This window comes from Nothoprocta perdicaria, unplaced genomic scaffold (assembly GCF_003342845.1).
Source record: "Nothoprocta perdicaria isolate Ctin4 unplaced genomic scaffold, notPer1 scaffold_110, whole genome shotgun sequence".
NCBI lineage: Eukaryota > Metazoa > Chordata > Aves > Tinamiformes > Tinamidae > Nothoprocta > Nothoprocta perdicaria.
Window position 1 is genome coordinate 518,852 of NW_020454206.1, and position 17,086 is coordinate 535,937.

A 17,086-nucleotide genomic window follows, 5' to 3' on the forward strand; every position below is an offset into this window, starting at 1 on the left:
CATCCACATGGCTGTAGGGTTGCAGAAGGCAGAGACTTGGCTAGAAAGCTAAAAGCTCATTGTTCAAGTTGAGGTCCAGAGCTCATGGCATAAACAAGCTGGCTGTGGTTAGTATCCCGTGTGGGGCACACTGGAGACATGCTGGGTCTTCAGTAGGAGCAACTACTGTGGCTCTTTGGTAGAACAGAGTTACACGAAGGAGCTGTTTCTTACTGACTTTGTGCCAGGGTGTGTGAGATCCTCCATGGAGGAGGAATGGGTCATGTACCCAGGGGTGATGACAAGGGCCTTTGATATCAGTCTCTCTCTTTCCTTTAATGACCCTTTTTTTCTCTCCTGTTTTTGGCCTTTTAAGTCTGGGCTGTGTTTGGGTGACTTGTTCATCGTTGAGTGAGAGATGACTGGAAAAGCTCATTTCAAGGGAGAAGGGCACATAGAGCAGGGAGAGGCAGCATTACCTGATGACCCACAGCTTACAGATTGACCACATTAGGTAACTTTTAAATTGGGTTAATGCAAGAAAGTGAGAGAGGACCTTCAATCACAACTCTTTCTGCCTGAGGAGAAGGAATAAGAGGAAACTTGGCGGCTGTATTTTTTTCTATCATCAGCCTATACCTCTTTTGTCAGCAGCATGGGCAGTTTGGGCCTGTGTATGATATGTATGTTTGGAACATTTAGAGCAAGGGAACATTTCTGCTGTTCTGGAGCATAAGCTAAAATCAGTACTAAGATTCCTGTTGCCTTTGAGTCATTTGCTCGGCCACTTAATGCCTGCTGTGACACTTGCTGTTGCAGAGCACAGACCTGTATTGTATTATGCAAAACAGACATAAGCAAACCTGTCCATCTGTAACCAGATAACCGGATTTGACTTCTTTGTATTCCAAGTGGTTGCATAAGGGAAGAACTGCATCCAGAAGCTTTTAGTTTTCCCATCCTAAAGCCCACTTAATTCAGGGATTACACCAAACTAGGACTTCTGCTGGTGTATGACTCAGAAAGGGGCTCCAGAAAGCTGTGCCTCCTTTCCTGCCAGTCACCTTTGGGGTGAACACAGCTTTGTGGGCTTTGGCCACATGAGCATCTGCTTTCCCCTGGCACATCCTCCTCCGTAATTCCCAAGTGTGCCGGTGTCTCCCCCTCTTCTGAGAGAACAGGTGATGTCTGTGATCGGTCTCGGTTGCTGAAGGCAAACAGGTCTCAAAGCAAATCAAAATGTTATTGATTTTTTGCTTTCTCTGTATCAGCCAAGCAAAAAAATACATATGAAGAGGTAAAACACATGAATAACTAAACAATAACAGGTCAGAACAGGCAATCCGTACTCAAAGATAAAAACAGAGAGAGACGCAGGACAATATTGGAGGCATCTGTAAAGCCCCTGCCTGCTTTGCAGAATCAAAGGCTGTTCCTAATTCCCTGAAGTGTTGTTTTCACCCACGACGCCTCCTTTTTGTGCATAATTCCTGGGGAGTCAGAGTAAAGACAGAGAAGTTGGGTTAAAGGAAAATAAATGTTTGGCATCACCAGGATTTTTGCCAAAAATGTTGCTTTTGTGGCCTTTCCCAAAGAAAGATCTTGCTGTTTCCAGTTTATTTTGTGGTAGTTCCCCGGGGCTTCAGGTGTGGCCCAGACATTTACCTTGCTGCCTGCTGTGCAAAGACAGAATAGCAAGAGAAGTCCTGCTTCCTAAGTCTGATAATATGGGTAAATGGAAGGGGAGGCACGATTAAAGGGTTAGAAAACAAGGTGACATTTAGGTGCCTTCTCGTTTGTAGTAAAACTTTAAAAGCTGTTGAATGGTGAATATTGGGTATGCTACTGGTGGAAAAGCAGGAAGATTTTCCCGGTGAGCTTAAATAATTTTCAGAGAAGGGTAAATTTAAAAATTAATTAATTAAATAAAGCCCACTTGTGATTAGGCACAGAAAAAAAAAAGGATTTTCCAAGGTCCTTACCAACTATTGCCACAAAGATTTTCAAAAGGGCTTAGTGTCCAAGGGTGAAGGTGAATAGCAAAAGGCTACACGGTTCAGAAACCTGGCCAGTGTGTAGTTGGTTACTGGCCGGTGTATTCTCCAAAATCCCAAGTCCAAAGCACGGCAGTCTTGCTTCCCAGCTGCATGTATCTGCACTGAGCCCAGGCGGCTCACGGGCTGCTGGAAGGGCTGGGCTCTCCGGGACTGTGGATGGCTGCAGTGGTTGCTTAGATGCCTGAGTACGGGCTGTGTTTCAGAGCTGTCCCTGGAGATCCTGCCCAGCCTGTCCCAGCCGGACAGCAGTGGTCGGCGGGGCTGTGCGGAAGGAGGCACGTGCTYGCGGTGCTGCCTGACTAGGAGCAGCTGGGCAGGACGGGCCTGGGCRGGAGTGGGCAGCACGGGACTTCTCACCTTGCACAGCGCGGGATCCTGCGTCGCGGTGCCCCGCGATGCTCTAATCCGGGTCATAATCACAGTTCACAAGGACCACGTGTGGCTTCGTGGCTGCAGCCTGTGGCTCTGCTGCTCTGTGTCCTTACGCAGTATCCCTTGAGCTGCCTGCTCTCCACTATGACTTTATTAAGGGTCTTTTCAAGACCCTAAGCAGTGATGTACAGATTGTGTTTTGACCTTACGCTCGCAGACGTGTCTGTGAATGCTAACTAGCATAACGCGGTCAATGTTTGACCAGTTCAGCTCTCACAGGAAGATCAGTGCTTCGTATGCCCAGGCTGGCAGGCCTCGAACTGTCCCTAGGCCGGAGCTGCCCTCCTCCCCCTCAAGAATGGCAGTGTCAGCAGAAGATTTTTGCTGTTTGTTTGTAAGCTGCAGCTTTTTGTCTCGTGCTTTGGAGCCTGTAACTGAAAGCGTCATGTGCCACATTGAACATTTGTGCTACATCCTTGTAGCCACCAGAAAATCTGCACGGTTTAAGCAATCAAAGCTTTTACTGAATAAAATATGTAGAACCACGCATGCAGGTGATGCCAAGCCCTCGCCTTTCCCCGGAGCCGTGAGGAGGGAGCCAGGCAGCAGATTTGGCTGGAAGCGGAGCGGGTGGAGCTCCCCTTGCCTTCCTCCCGCCCCAGCCCCCAGTCGGGACGCAGGGCTCCATGGAGGGAGCCCCGAGCGCGCGCGGCGCCGGCGAGTGACAGGTGCCTCCTGATATGCCTAAATGAGAAGGACCAATCCGGGGAGCCTGCCCCGCTTTTGTTGTCATCTGCCTTTGCCCACGAAAGATGAGTTTGATTGACAGATGCATCAAGGTTCACAGTTTATTGGTTTTTGCAAAAGAGCCAGATCTGCCAATTTAGACAGGGGAGTGACACAAAACTTTCCATCTAAATGGACTAATTTTACCACAGGGAATTCCCAGGCAGAGAGCGCCAAGGCAGGCGCAGTCCTGTTTTATTTTTTAACAAGGACTGAATGACAAATATAAACGACAGTTCTGGGCTGACGGAACATCAGCATTTGACACTTCACAGGGGAGCGCTGAAATAAACAATAGGCAGAGAAATTGAATTAGAATCAGATGAGAGTCAGCTAGAGAGGAGGGCCAGATTCTCCACCAAATCACTTATAACAGAGCAAGCTGAATACTAAGTAGGTGCAACACGCTCCCCTCCTGATTTATTAACAGTGTTAACCTACTAGCACACTGCACTGGCACGATATAAATGAAGCACTGGGCAAAGGTGTGTGGTGGAGGAGACCTGTGCACAGCGAGCAGGAGTGCACGAGGGGTTCCTGTTCATGGTGTTGGGAGCTGGTTGTGACAATCTTAACCCGTGTTCCTTGCGGACCCTCCAAAACCAGGGAGCAAAAAGGATGACAAGTTCATTTAAGTTCTCTCCTGTCCCCTCCAGCACATTTTATGTCGAGTTCTGTCGAGTCTTCCCGTGTTACCATTGGGGCACCCAGCATTGCCCCAGCCATGGCTGGATCCAGGCACCTGACAGGAATGCTTGTGGGCATGGGCTGTGGTGGGAACCTCTTGGTGCGGACCCTTCTGCTAAAAGCCAGGAGTTGCCTCAGTTGATGGTGTTGCCAAGATGTTACCCTGTTGCCACGGGGCTTTAGTAGGGAGAGAGGTCTTGAAAGCTCCCATGTGTTGGGCAGGTAACACTGTTAGCTAGTCATTGCATGCTAGAAATATGGATTTGTAGATCTGAAACGTATCTAGAAAAGGAGACTTTCAGTCTTTTTCACATAGCACATAGTAAGGACAACAAAAAAAAGTGGAAGATTAGCTGCTTGTATAGTGCATTTAGTTCAATAAGCTCACTTCCCTTAGTTAGGCTAAAAGCAGCTTTCTTAAAAATGAACTGGAGAGGATCTCCGTGTGAGGGGCCTTGGGGTGACTTGACTCTTAATGATGATCTGACCTGCATACATGAGCCCCAACGTGTCTGTGGGAGCCACCTTCTTATGTAGGTGCCGTGGCTGAGTGCTGCCCGGCACGGTGAGCGGGTGCCAAGGGCAGGTCCTTGGCCAAAGCGCCTTGCGCTGGGGCTTGCGTGGAGGCGGGGGCAATGTCCCACTGCTTCGCCTTAGAGCCTCGGGTTTTCCGTGTAGATTTTGTTTGTCTTCTTTCCATAAATGTTCAACGGGGTGTGTGTGAAATTGGTCTCGGGCTGGAAGCCATTATGTTTGCAATATTTCATTGTCAGAGTGCCTCTTTGAACAGCACAACACTTCTCCTGAGTGGGCTCAGAGGCAGAACCAGAGTAGTTCTGATGCAAAGAATAGCTCTTAAGAAGAGACAATTTAGAAGTGAAGCCTTTGTTGTTATGTTTTTCATGACTCAAAATTTGTCCTTCAGCCAGGACTGGCATGCAGGAGTTCCCTTTGGGACCTAGGCTCTGCGCTGCTTTGAGTTAAGGCAGGCCCTGGAAGGGCTTCCTGCCCCTGAATCTATCGGCTGTGGCACCTTAGGCTGGGCACCGTTTGCTAACTGGGTTGGCATCGTGAAGTTCTTTGCTGAAGGCTGGTTGCTGTTGAGCAGGACTGTCTAAAGCAGCAGCAAACAGCGTCAACGTGGTGAAGAACAGAGGGATGGAGAAACCCTCTGTATGTGTGTGGGGAAGCTTACAGCCTCTGAGCAAGGAATGTGGGGGACAGGAAGGAAAAACAGTGCCTCGGGGAACATGGAAGGGGTTAGATATGAGAGGGTAGAAGGCAGAGAATGCAAAAAAGGGAGGATTATGGAAAATCCATGTCTTCCATAGGGGGTGGGATGCAGAGGGAGAGCATGGCTGGGCCGGAAGACTTGGTAAGTCAGGAGAGGGAAGGAAGAGTGATGAGGAGGCCGGAACTGTGGGAAACAGGCAGGGTTCCCAGCGGGAGAGGAACTGCTGTAGGGAGAAGGAGAAGTGGAAGAGCGAGTCCTGTCTGAGCAGCTGCTGCAGACAGAATTTGCAGGTTTCAGGGAGAGTTTTGGACCTGAAAGGATCAAAATTTTTGGATCGGCAGCTTCCACCCAAACTTCACACAGCAGAAGGTAGGAGAAAGAATGAGTCTTTGTGGACGAGCTCTGCTGTCAAATCAGCTCCTGGCAGCCTCGCCAGCACATTCAGTGCAGGGCCATTCCAGGTGTTGGGACATGTGACCTTCTTGGAAGAGCTCTAAAACCAGCATCCCTATGATGAGATGAGAGGCTCACCTTTCACTAAGAGAAGCAGATTTCTAACCCTTGGAGTGGAAGAGACATGACTGAGACATGAGTATGACTGTGATCATCTGGAAAACAGCAAAATCAAAAGTCAAATAGAAGTTGTTTTCTTCTTATTTTCTATGCATATGCCTGTATAGAAATATACATACACCAAATGGTATCTGGCGTTATACAAATGCTGATTTCCAGGCTTGTGAGTTTTTTTGTGCACTTCATTCATGATTTTCAAGTACTTGGGGCTGGCAGGGCAGGCTCTGCTTTCGCTTCATTGCCGACAGCTTCTGAATCATGGTAAATTAACTGTCCTGAGAACATTCCCGGCTTCTTTTCTAAAGCAGTCAAGAATTTGTTATGTACAGGCTGTTTACTATGCATATCTTCATTAACTGCTAGTTGTTCAGTGAGCTGATCCTTCCCATAGCATTTTAAAGCATATTACTTTGCATACAATCATCAGTGTGTAGATTTACTAGACAGTGATTTTCATGATCACTTTAAGCATTGCTGCTGTGTTTGCTGTCCTCCCGTCCTTGGCATTTCCCCAGGTCTTTGCAGTTTTTCAGAGCTCATTCTGTGTGGTCTAGCAAATTTGTCTGCGAGCTCCCTTCCTGCTTTCCCATGTGCAGCATCTGCAGGGATTGTGTGGCACTGTGCATGCTGAAGAGTATCGAGCGTTTGCTTGATGATAGTTTATTAGGCAATTTATTTGTTTTTAAATAAGGTTGTCTTCATCTCAGAATATTCAACTTTTTTTTTTTTAATTTATTTTTCCTGTCAGAGTGATTATAAAGAAGGTTGCTGTTAGTGTTGCATGATCTCTTGYAACATCCTTTTCCTCGTTTGGAGACAGACTGTGGTGCTTGTTTTAGTATTCTCACAACTTGGAAATGCCGTTAATTATGGCAGGATTATTAGAGGAAAATAATAGTAGACAAAGTGGTAGAAATTACTCTTTCACACAAATATTCCCAATTCCAGGATATTTTTGAAGGTTCGTGGAAGCTGCAAAAGTTTCACTCCAGTCATGGARACTTATACAGGAATCTCAGGATGCCCTTTTCTGGGCTGTTTTATGCAGAATATGAAATTAGATGATTATCCTACATTCTAGCTCTTTCTTCTAATATTATTTTATCAGATTGATTTTTGAAAGTTCATTTTATTTGCTTTGGTTCATCTGTTTGTTGATTCTTGGTCTTTCACCAGAGGTGAAATCCCCTGCTGGTGACCATATGTTAGTGATTTCCTTCAATTCCAGTCAGAGTTGCATCCAGGATCTCGTGTATTAGTCCAGYGGTTGATTCTCATCACCTGAACTCTGGTGGAGAAAGGTAATTTTGGTACCTAGAAGATTTCAGAACTCTGAAATCTGGTTTTGCTCTGAATTACAGTAYGGGTCTGTCACTACATCAGAGTGTGGGCCTGTGGCCTGGCAGCCTGCGGACCCTGGAAACGYGGTGCCTCTGGCTTCAGGATTGTGAAAACTGCAACATTGTGCAAATTGAATTGGTTTTACAGACTGTTTAGATTTGAAAGTCAACAAATTGACTTTCAGTTATGGGAAATGCCCTATTGGAGGGTTTCCGGCCAATTCTATTAATACTGGAAGGGAAAATATAAACTGAAACATCAGGAACAGTTTTAACTGGCTGCTGAGAGGAAGCTTCGTGAAAGCACTTGATTTTGTGGGCRCTTTTCTGTGCAGACCTTCCTTAGGATACAGGCACACCAGCAGGAAAGCTGGCCCACTGACTGCCACGAGCCCTTGRGAACACATTATAAAATGACTAAAAATTGCAGAAGCAAAATGGTTTTAGCCTAGCYTGACTCTGTGCTACATTTTTACTCAGCCTTTAGGACATTAAACTACTTCTGACTTCCTGGAGAATTAATGCTTGGCTGAGGGAAAAATGAGTGAAACCTCTGGATTTGGTATGTTTATAGCATACCTTAATATCATGTCTAGCTAGCATGTTAGGCAGACGATGAATAGTTTGGAGAATGGGTTATTAATGACTTTGCATTCGGTTTTGCCCCCCAGCTGACCAAGACAGATAGAGATTAAGAGAGCGCAAGCTACAATAAAACATCAGGCTAATGGGATTCCTCTCATGAAACGAAAGACGGGGTGGCAGGGAAGTGGGGGTAAGATATGAGCTTACAGCTTATCCTGCCTCCTCCTGAGACTTCRTGTGGCTCCCAGGGCGCTTTGATGGGGAATCGGGGCTGATTCTGGAAGATGAAGCCATCATTCAGAGCCATGTGGAGCAGGTGATGCCAGTCCTCAAGTGGGGCTGAAACGGGGCTAGGGTTGCAAGGGGTCTCTGGTTTACCCCACATGTCTTTAGTACTGTGGCTGTTCACCAGCATTTTGATTTTCTGAAGCACTCGGGGACACCAGGTGTATTGTGGATCATTGGGAGTCGCCCGAGCGAGGTGGATCGAGGGGGAGCGCCCGGGAGCAGCGGGGAGGGTGGCGCGGGCTCGGGAGGGACCCGCTTGTGCTGCAAGGGGCTGGTGCAGACACGTGCAGCGCCCCCGGCCCGCGGCGCGGCCGTTGTGGCAGTCCCAGTGTTACTGGTTACGTGGTGCCCGAAGGCTGCTGGCTGCAACGGGTACAACATCGCGGAGAGCTCCGGGGAAGCCGCTGGAGACAGAGAAATGGAGAGCGAGAGACAGAGAAGGAGAAAGAGAAACAAGCCGGAAGCCACAAAAGTGACATACAAAAAAAAAATTGTTTTTATTTCTCATGTGCACAAAAAAGAAAAAAGAAGAGAGTCAACAGAACTGAGGCAATGAGGAAAAGCCAAGAGTGGCTGCAGCAGCCTAAAATGGGCATGACCCTGCACCTGGCAATGGCCCCTTCCCCACCTGGGGTCTAGCTCAGCCTAGTGAGCGTCGGCAGAGCTGCTTACGTTAGGTTTGTTTTCAGTTCTGGCATTGGCGTTAGCTGGTTCCTCTTTCCTGGCTTGCAAGTTTGCTGCCGTCCTGGACCCAGCCAAGGAGCACGTGGTGGTGTCGTTTGAGGGGTCCTGTGGAAGCCCTCATTCAGTCCCTCCCAAAGAGGGCAGCTAGGATTCGGATTTCTTTTCACACGGGGCTGCTTTTTCTTAGGGAAAAGAAAGAGTTTTGTTTTGTTTGTTTGTTTTTTTCTCCAACAGTTCAGTAAACCAAAATTCCTTTGGGAAAATGTTAATATGCACATATGATTATATATTCAAGAGGAGAAACAAGTGCAGTTTTTTATGTTTTCTTTTTCTGTTCATCATCCTCACATTCATGTTGTGATTAGTCTTGCAGTCTTGTTCTGAATTTGAGTCCTCACTATCGATGGGTCCAAACGCATGCAGAGCTGAACCCAGCAGGGCCCATCGTGCCGCCCTCCCCAACAGTTACAGGTCACAGAGGTGTCTTCAGCGACGGATCCACCCACGCTCTCCTCCCACCCTCTTGCCCCACATCCCTTTGGGCTAAAAGGACGGGGGAGTTTCAGGGAACAATCCTCAAAGGTGCCGCCCAATTTAAAGTACAAGTCCCCATTCCTTCCAGCAAAGCAGATCATTTGAGAACTTAGAAGATTCCTCCCTTTCCAGGAAAAATGATCACACAACATTTCTGCTGGATCACAAGCATAGCAACAGAGTGAAAAGAAGGAAAAGAAGAGAAAGCTCAGGAGGAAGAATAAAGAAGAGTGATTGATGAGAAAAAGAGAAGGACAGGGAAATGTAAAGACATTCATTATTATTCATAATAATACTTAACACTCCAATAGAAATTTCTTTCCAGGATCTCAAAGCACTGAGGCAGTGCTGTTTAATGCAGCTCCACAGCACTCTGGTGAGCTCGGCTGTATCAGCTATTCCCATTTTCAGAAGATTACAACTGAGGCATGGAGAAGAAATCGGACTTGAAAAGGTTCTCCAGAGCCAGGAGAAGTGGGGAGTTCTGTCTGCCAGATACTTGCTCTGATATCTGGATTCTCTGGATGGAAAAGTACGTGGGGAATATACAGAAACAGTGGGACCAAATAAAAGTGGAATGGAGAGAGGGTGTGAGAAAGAAATGTTGGAGAGGGAAAAGACAGCACAATGGCAGAGATGTGAGTGACAGACTTCACTGGATTTTGCATAGTGATTTTTTTCCTCCGTTCTTTTTTGTTTTCGTTCTTTTTCTGTAAAATTCGTTTAAGAAAAATGAAAGAAAAATCCATCTGTAATAAAGCAACTGTTGGCTTTTTGGGGAAGGAGTCCTTCCAAGGTTTGGCTGTTCCCTCAGGTTCTGGATTTGTGCTGTGCTTTATTGAATACATCGTTTTGTTTTCAGTGAGCACAACGAGACTCGCACAGTACAGACAGCGTGTTCCTTATCTACAGGATGAGACGAGGCTGTTTTAATAACTACCATGATGAAGATGGAGGTGAACTTATATACAAGAGGAATTGCCTTCACATTACACACATTATCTTCCTACAAAGCAGCAATTGTTTTTGCAAATAACATAATATTAAATAATTGGTAGAATTTTTGCGTTTCCTGCATAGTCCAGTCTAATGGAATCTATATGAATATTGATGGTTTTCTTCTGCATAATATCACCACATAAATCCCCGTGTCAGCTACTAGACTTTAGCTATAATACTGCTTTACAATGCATCCACCGACTGTAAATCAAAACAACCAACACAAGAAACTCTTTGGCAAATGTAATTCAGTACATTCGCATGGGGGTCTACAGATGGTGGTGGAAGAGGATTAGACTGCCCAGTCCTTTGCATAATTCTGCTTTCCTTTTATTTTTCCTGATCCAACTGCTTGCTATGATCATGTACTTTCCAGACCACTGCAATGCCAGGTGGAAATTCCCATTAATCTGTGGAGTTACACCAGCAGTGGACCTGGTCATCCAAGGGCCAAATGAAGCCAGCCATGAGCGAGCCAACCATGTTCTGCTTTCAYATCCTCTCTTATATCTCAGGTTTAGCAAAATGCCATTCTAAAAAGAAGCATTTCTCATCTACTGGTTTCTCTGGAGTGGCTCTCTGGACTGCAGGTTGCCACGTGTGAGGGGTGTCAGTCTGCTGCTCTCTAACCTCTTTGGGGGGTTCTAGTTGCCAGTACCCCCATTGACTGTCTCTACCCTTGACCATGCGCTGTGTGGAAAGGGGTTGTGCACAAGGAGGGCAAAGGCTGCATTGAGAGACTACACAGGAGACTGCCAACAGGCTCCAGCATCCCCCTCGTGTCTGTGGAAGAAACAGAAAGGGTGCTAAAAGTAAATTTTTAGAAATTACTCGGCATTTGTTGAGTAAATGCTCAGAAGGAGATAATGGGCCAAATTCTGGTCTCAATGAGAGAGTAAAAAACTCAGCTTCTCACGATAAGATATGCATAGGTAGGAGGAGCACAGTAACACTTAAAAGATCAGGAGTGACCTCTTTGACTTTGTTCTGTACAAGAACAGATTTTAGCTCTGTATCTTCTATGTAAACACCCCCTGCCCAATACACTTATCATTTGGGCATCTCATTAAGAAGACAAAACCCTATAATCAGCTAGAGCCATGCAAAGGCTAACAGTGTTTGGCGAAAGGGGCCTTTGGGATCAACACAGCTGTTTAGTGATGATGGAGTTCATACACACGAGGTGGAGACAGAATACTGAGTCCACAACCGCATCTCCTCAGAGTCCACAACCACATCTCYTCAGAGGCTGGGAACTTTGGGGTTTATACATTATGTTGGCTATACACATTGCTCCACTGTTCATTTCTGTGCCCTCAGGGGTTTGATCCTCAGTCCTGCCTTGGTTCTTCACTCATTTTATGTGATACCTCTCTAAACCAACAAGGRTCTGCCTAGGCAGACTTGATGCTCTGGGAATAGGTCATAGCTGCCTTCCTGTTTTCTTGGGGTATGTTTTAAGAAGTGCCAGTGCAAGAAACACTTTATGAGATTGGTACAAGAGTAATAAGCATTTCTATTGACAGCCTTTTGTAGAACAGCGTTTGCCAGCCACTTGAGAACCGAAAAGACCAGATAATCCCTAGAGAATCATCAGGTGAGAATCATCTGCACTGAGGGGTAAATATTAGGGTGCACATTGTAGGGCTGAAGATGAAAAGATGATCCTGTGTGCGGGGATTAGCTGGTAGGATGCAGGCATATGCTTTTAAATGTAAGTATATAAATTATTAGGTGTGGAAGGAGACAGAGGAGGCCCATGCAGCAAGGCTGTGGTGGTTCGAAAATTAGGTGGTGGGCACAGGTATCTAAAACCGTGAAAGTGAGGGTGTAGGTGAACTGAAGCAAACCTGGGTACAGGAGGGCAAGGAACCTAAGGGCTGGGGAGCCAAGCAGTCATCCCAGCCAGCCCTGAATGTGTCCGTGTCAGCCTTAGCTGTCCAGAGGGCAGTCAGAGGGGCCCCGGAGGCCCCACRCTTTCCTTTCCACCACAGAGCGCGGCTAGAGCGCAGCTGGGCTGCTTTCCTCTGCTTGCCAACCAGCGACATGGAAAATGTTGGCTGGCTCAGAGCGCTTTTTGCTGCCTGATGTGTTTGGTAACTTCGTCAGATGTGACTTGTCCACACTGCTCCCCAGAGACAGGATTCGGGAAAGAGGGAGGAGGCGATGGGGGCAGAACTGGCATCCAATCCTCTCCAAGACCACCATCCCACTGTAGTGCAAAACAGAAAGGAAACAAAACCCGAGAGTGAAAGAGGAGCATCAGCGTCAGAGGGACGTGCCTGCCACCCTGGTGGCAGGGAGGGGTGGGACTTGGAGTTTTACTTTTTAGTTTCTTTTTTAATTATTATTTTGGGTTTTTTTTTGTTGTTTTTGTTTGCTTGGGTTTTTTAGAAAATCGGGGATTTGTTCTTTTTTTTCTTTTTTTTTCCTTTTTACAGACCTTCATGACAAAGCATAAAAACACAGTTATATTTATATATCTATTTATATATTTCTTCATCTCGTCGGCCGGTTTGTAAGCGTAGCTCCGTCCTGCTGCCTGAGCTGATTGCGTGTCCCCGGGGCGGCGGGCGCTGGCGTGGGCTCGACGCCCGCGCTGGCCCGCAGAGCCCCCGCGCGCGGCGCCGAGCGGGACGGGGCGCACAGAGAGCCCCTCTCGGCGCGCGCGTGGGYGCCCGGGCCTTCCTGCCTCGCCGGGCGGGTCCCGTCTCTGTGCTGCCTTCTCCGCTCCAGCCCGGCTGGCCCGCGGTCCCGGGGTCAGGGTGGTCAGCAAGGGTCTTACACTGTGAAGAGTCCGCCGCCGCGGAGCAGCTCTTTGGGGAASAGCGTGTTGCGGGCGGCTGTGTCCCCTGCGTCCCCGTGCCCTTAGCGCTCCCAGCGGAAAGCGGGCCCCTAAGGCAAAGGCTGCCGCCTGCACCGCTCCCCAGCCATGGAAGCCGTGGAAGTTGCGGCGACGCTGGAGGGCCGGGCGGTGCTGAGGTGCTGCAAAGGGCTCCGTGGCGGTGCCGGCGGCAGCGCGGGGCAGGCGGGTGGCGCGGGGCGGCGCGCGGGGCGGCGGTGTGCGGGAAGGAGCCGGCGGCGGCAGGAGCGGAGCGGTTCTCTTCACCCGCGGCGGGGACGGAGGGAGCGCGTCAGACAGGTACAATATGGAGGCCTAAGCTGTCGCCCTGCAGTTTCATGTGGTTTCCATGGTAACTAGTGGCGGTCATAGGCAGCGGCAGCAGCGGGAGGTGCGGAGCCCCGGGATGTGGCACTATAATAATAAGGGGAACCTGAAAGTTAACACAGGAGAAGAATGGACTGGTTGAAAGGACAAACAGTAAAAAAAATAAATTAAAAAAAATAAAACAATCAAACGAAGAAAAGAAACAAAGGACAACTAAAAACAAAGGAAAAGGAAAGGAAGGAAGAAAACGAAAAGAGAAGAACTGTCTTGAGGACTCAGCTCTTGTTGGGAGACGTGAAAGGCTGCCCACTGAAGCCAACCAAGGACTGACCATATTCAAATGAAAAGAGATTATGGGGTCCCCTGGGTCTGAAGCGCCTCTAGGGCAAGGACATCACTTTGCTCCATGCTCCATGAGGAAATGGTCCTCTGTGGTCCATGACCATGAGGAAGAGGGAAGCTTCGCAGCAGAAGAATCTCCCGCCTGCTCTGTGTTCATGGGGAAGCCGCCAGGGGCCGGATGCTCTGAGTGTGTCATGAGTCAGTGTTAACATAACAGGAGGGAGAGATGAAACAAAATTCCACTGTTTTGTTGCTTGGGATCTTGGTCACATTTGGAATGAAAGCTCTCCGTGTGGTTATTGAATGTGTGTTAAATAGTGATCGATTATAAAGCTCATATTTACAGAGGTTTAACAACAGTGGAATAAAATATGCATCTATTATCCAGTTGTTAAACCTAAGTAAATACATAGTTCATAATCACAGCTGATTTATTTTACATATAATAAATCTCCTCCTGTTCCCTTGCAAAGAAATTTTGTCTTAGAAGACATAGTCTTATGGGAATATTTTTTTCCATTGTGAAAAAAAAAAAAAAGGCTTTTTCTAGGCATATTAGAATCACTGGAGCTGAATATTACTGCAAGAAAACTCCACCAGCCATTTGAAAACATAGTTATGGAGCCTTTCTCCCATAATGGACGTTATTCCTACTGGTCAATGAGATCTATGAGAAAAACTTCTATGGGATTTCCAGATTCCCAGCTAGTGACCCTCAGTTTAGATTGGGAGAGTAGTGAAACCCCTCTGGATTTTTGAAACAGATCTTGAATGGATGCTGATCAAAGACTGTGAGRGTAGCAGAACCTCACCTGAACCTCTGATCTAGTCTGGAATAGGCTGTGGATGCAGCCAGGGAGAGGACAGAGCTGCCTTCAGAACAGATACAAAAGGCATGTCAGACATACACCTATCTAGACCCTGGACTGGAGAGTGCAGGGAAAGGTCTTTCAAGTGGCCAAATGCTTGAAGGCCCTTTTCAAAAAGAAACAAACAAAGAAAAGAAAACAAAGAGACAAACAGAAGGAGCGCGAAGCTGGGGGTGTGCTGGGCAAAGAGGTACTCACTTAGTAACGCCGGGTTGCTGAACCGCCAGGCCTCGTTGTAGGTTGTGTACTGAGGGTGGCTGTAYGGGTTCCCCGAGAACTCGCTCCCTGCAGGGAAGCAAGGAACGTGTGAGAGCCGGGCGAGAGGGAGAGCTGCGCCCGCTGCGCTGCCAAGGGCATCTTCGCGAGGACCATCACGTAAGCTGTTACACGCGGCTTCCCTGCCCGGCTGGGATCTTGCCCTTCAGGACAGCGCAGTGTTACTTGCCTGAACAATTAAAAATTGTACGAGTGACCTCTTCAGAATGAAGGAATTAGTTAAAAAATAATGAAATTCAGTAACGCAAACTAAATTGTATTCTGAGTGACTATAAGCTTCTGGTCTGCTCTGGATGGGGAGGTGGAGTTCTTGTTACAACTAAAGTGTTTGGAAAGTGCCTAGGGTCCCTGCTCGATACCCAGGAATAGGAAAGGAAGGCAGGCAGGATACACTGAATGCCTGTGATACAATTACCAAGAAATGTCAATTAATTGCACTGTAATCTCTGCAAATCTCCCCTCACAGGAGAGTTAAAGCCACAGATTTTACGATGGGGGAAGTGAAGTCTATTGAAGTCAATGGATTTGCACTGATTTAAACTTGAGGAGGTTCTGTCCAGCCAGGTCTTTTAAAGACATTCAGAATAATAACCTCAGCAGTCACTGTGGAAGGGGTGTATGTATCAGTAGCAATCACATCCACTAGTCTTTTAGTCAGAGTACCTTTTGTTTTCAGCATAAAAATATTTATTGTTTATCAGACTAAATAGGCCTGATAATGACTCAACGTGTTTTCATATCTAAAATCTAGATTCTTGCACTGAAAATCCTGTCAGGATTTTCCCTAGCTGAGAAAGAGAAGGTGAAACTTGCTAAGGTGATCAGGATGTTGTGGCAGATGATAGAAGGGCAAAAAGCAAAGCCCTGGATTAGATCTACTGAAGTGACTCATCTGAGGGATATAAAGATTTGGCACTGACGTAAGGACAGACCAATGCTGGAGCAAATTCCTGYGTTGAATTGCCTCCTAAAAAGATCCCTTCTCTGCATCAAGAGAAGAAGTGCTGATGTTTCCCGATTTCTTTCTAACCCTCTCCTGAGCTGTCACCCTAAACTGTTTATAGTGATCCTGAGCTGCGGGTTAAGTAGAGGAGAAAGAGCCCTGGCTATGGAGAGGCAGCGAGGAGGAGGGCAGCCACTGGAAACAGTGTTTATTGACGAGGAGGAAAGCATGCGTGCAGCGGGATAATGAGCTTTGGAGCTCAACTGTGACCAAGAGGAACTGAGCTATCGCCTTCCCCGATCACTAATGAAACAAGTGTAATTTCCTCATCAACATTGGATTCTGTTTAACGACTCCCTGCCGTTGCTGTGGCCAGCGCTGAGCAGGCCCCGCGCTGCTCCGTGCGCTTCCTTCGCGGGCAGCTCGCCTCGCCGAGCACTTTGCAGGAACCTGGGGGCCTTCCTGGGAAGGAGCAGGAAGCTGGTGCCGGATCAGGGGTGCTCTGCTGCCTGTGTAGGGAGCATTGCACAAGCGCACAAATGAAGTGCAGCCCAGTACCTGATTCATCCTCCTCTGACCGACTAACTCCTGCCTTTTCAAGAGTGCATTCCGGGACTTTCTGGCTTCCGTCCATGTCTGCAGCCTGTGAGCTGCAGCTACAGGCAGGTGCAAATGCAGGACAGTGCAGGACCTTCGCACATGATCCGCACAAATCCCTGCGATAGCTGCATGCGTGACCGGCCATGTCGCGCGGATGCCGTGCGTGGAGACAAGCCCTTCTCCAGACCATACACCTGCAAGCCCCGTGAAGGGCTGTCACAAGCAGRACAGAGAAGCCTTGGCTAGCACTGGGCAGACAGCCCTCTCAGGAACAGCATTCCCTGGAAAATGCTGCCTCATCAAGATGGAAACGTTTTGCATGAGCCTGTCGGTTTCAGTGGAGTTTTTGAAGGAAAAGTTTTGAAAGGGTTGCAAATTGATACCAAGTATTATGTTTCAACTTGCTGATTTTGTTTCATTTTGCCTTTCTCATCTCATTTAATTTCCTTTCAACTCTTTTATTATTTTAATATTTGTTGACACCCAGAACATGTTGACATTATTGAAATGCTTCATCCTGATGCTTGCAAATTGAACTATTGCAAGATTCTGACTGCTCATCCCAGTGCAAGATGAAAACAAATGTCAAAAAACAAAAAAAAAACAAAAAAACCACAGAGTTTCGCATGGGTTGGAAATTCTGTTTTCTGGCCAGTTTTATTTTTAGGTCAGAACCTTTATTTAGAGAAGCTAGAGCCTCTTGTTCATATTCGTTCACATGTGGACAGTGGGGTCTGTTTGCATGTCTGTATGTTCGTTAAAGGTGCTC

General features: G+C 47.4%; 1 protein-coding gene across 6 annotated transcripts in view; it reads right to left on the reverse strand.

Annotated features, from left to right (window-relative positions):
• Nucleotides 1-13,252: 13,252 nt before the first annotated feature.
• PAX2 (paired box 2) overlaps nt 13,253-17,086 on the reverse strand; it is a 74,097-nt gene continuing 70,263 nt past the window's right edge. For 5 of the 6 annotated variants that reach the window (XM_026050591.1, XM_026050612.1, XM_026050600.1 and 2 more), the window contains 2 exons: nt 14,697-14,783; nt 13,317-13,393 (listed from right to left, as the gene is read on the reverse strand). In XM_026050591.1, coding sequence (XP_025906376.1) covers nt 13,317-13,393; nt 14,697-14,783 — 164 coding nt within the window. Of the gene's footprint in view, nt 13,394-14,696; nt 14,784-17,086 lie in introns of all 6 variants that reach the window. The other variant, XM_026050583.1, reaches the window with a different exon arrangement.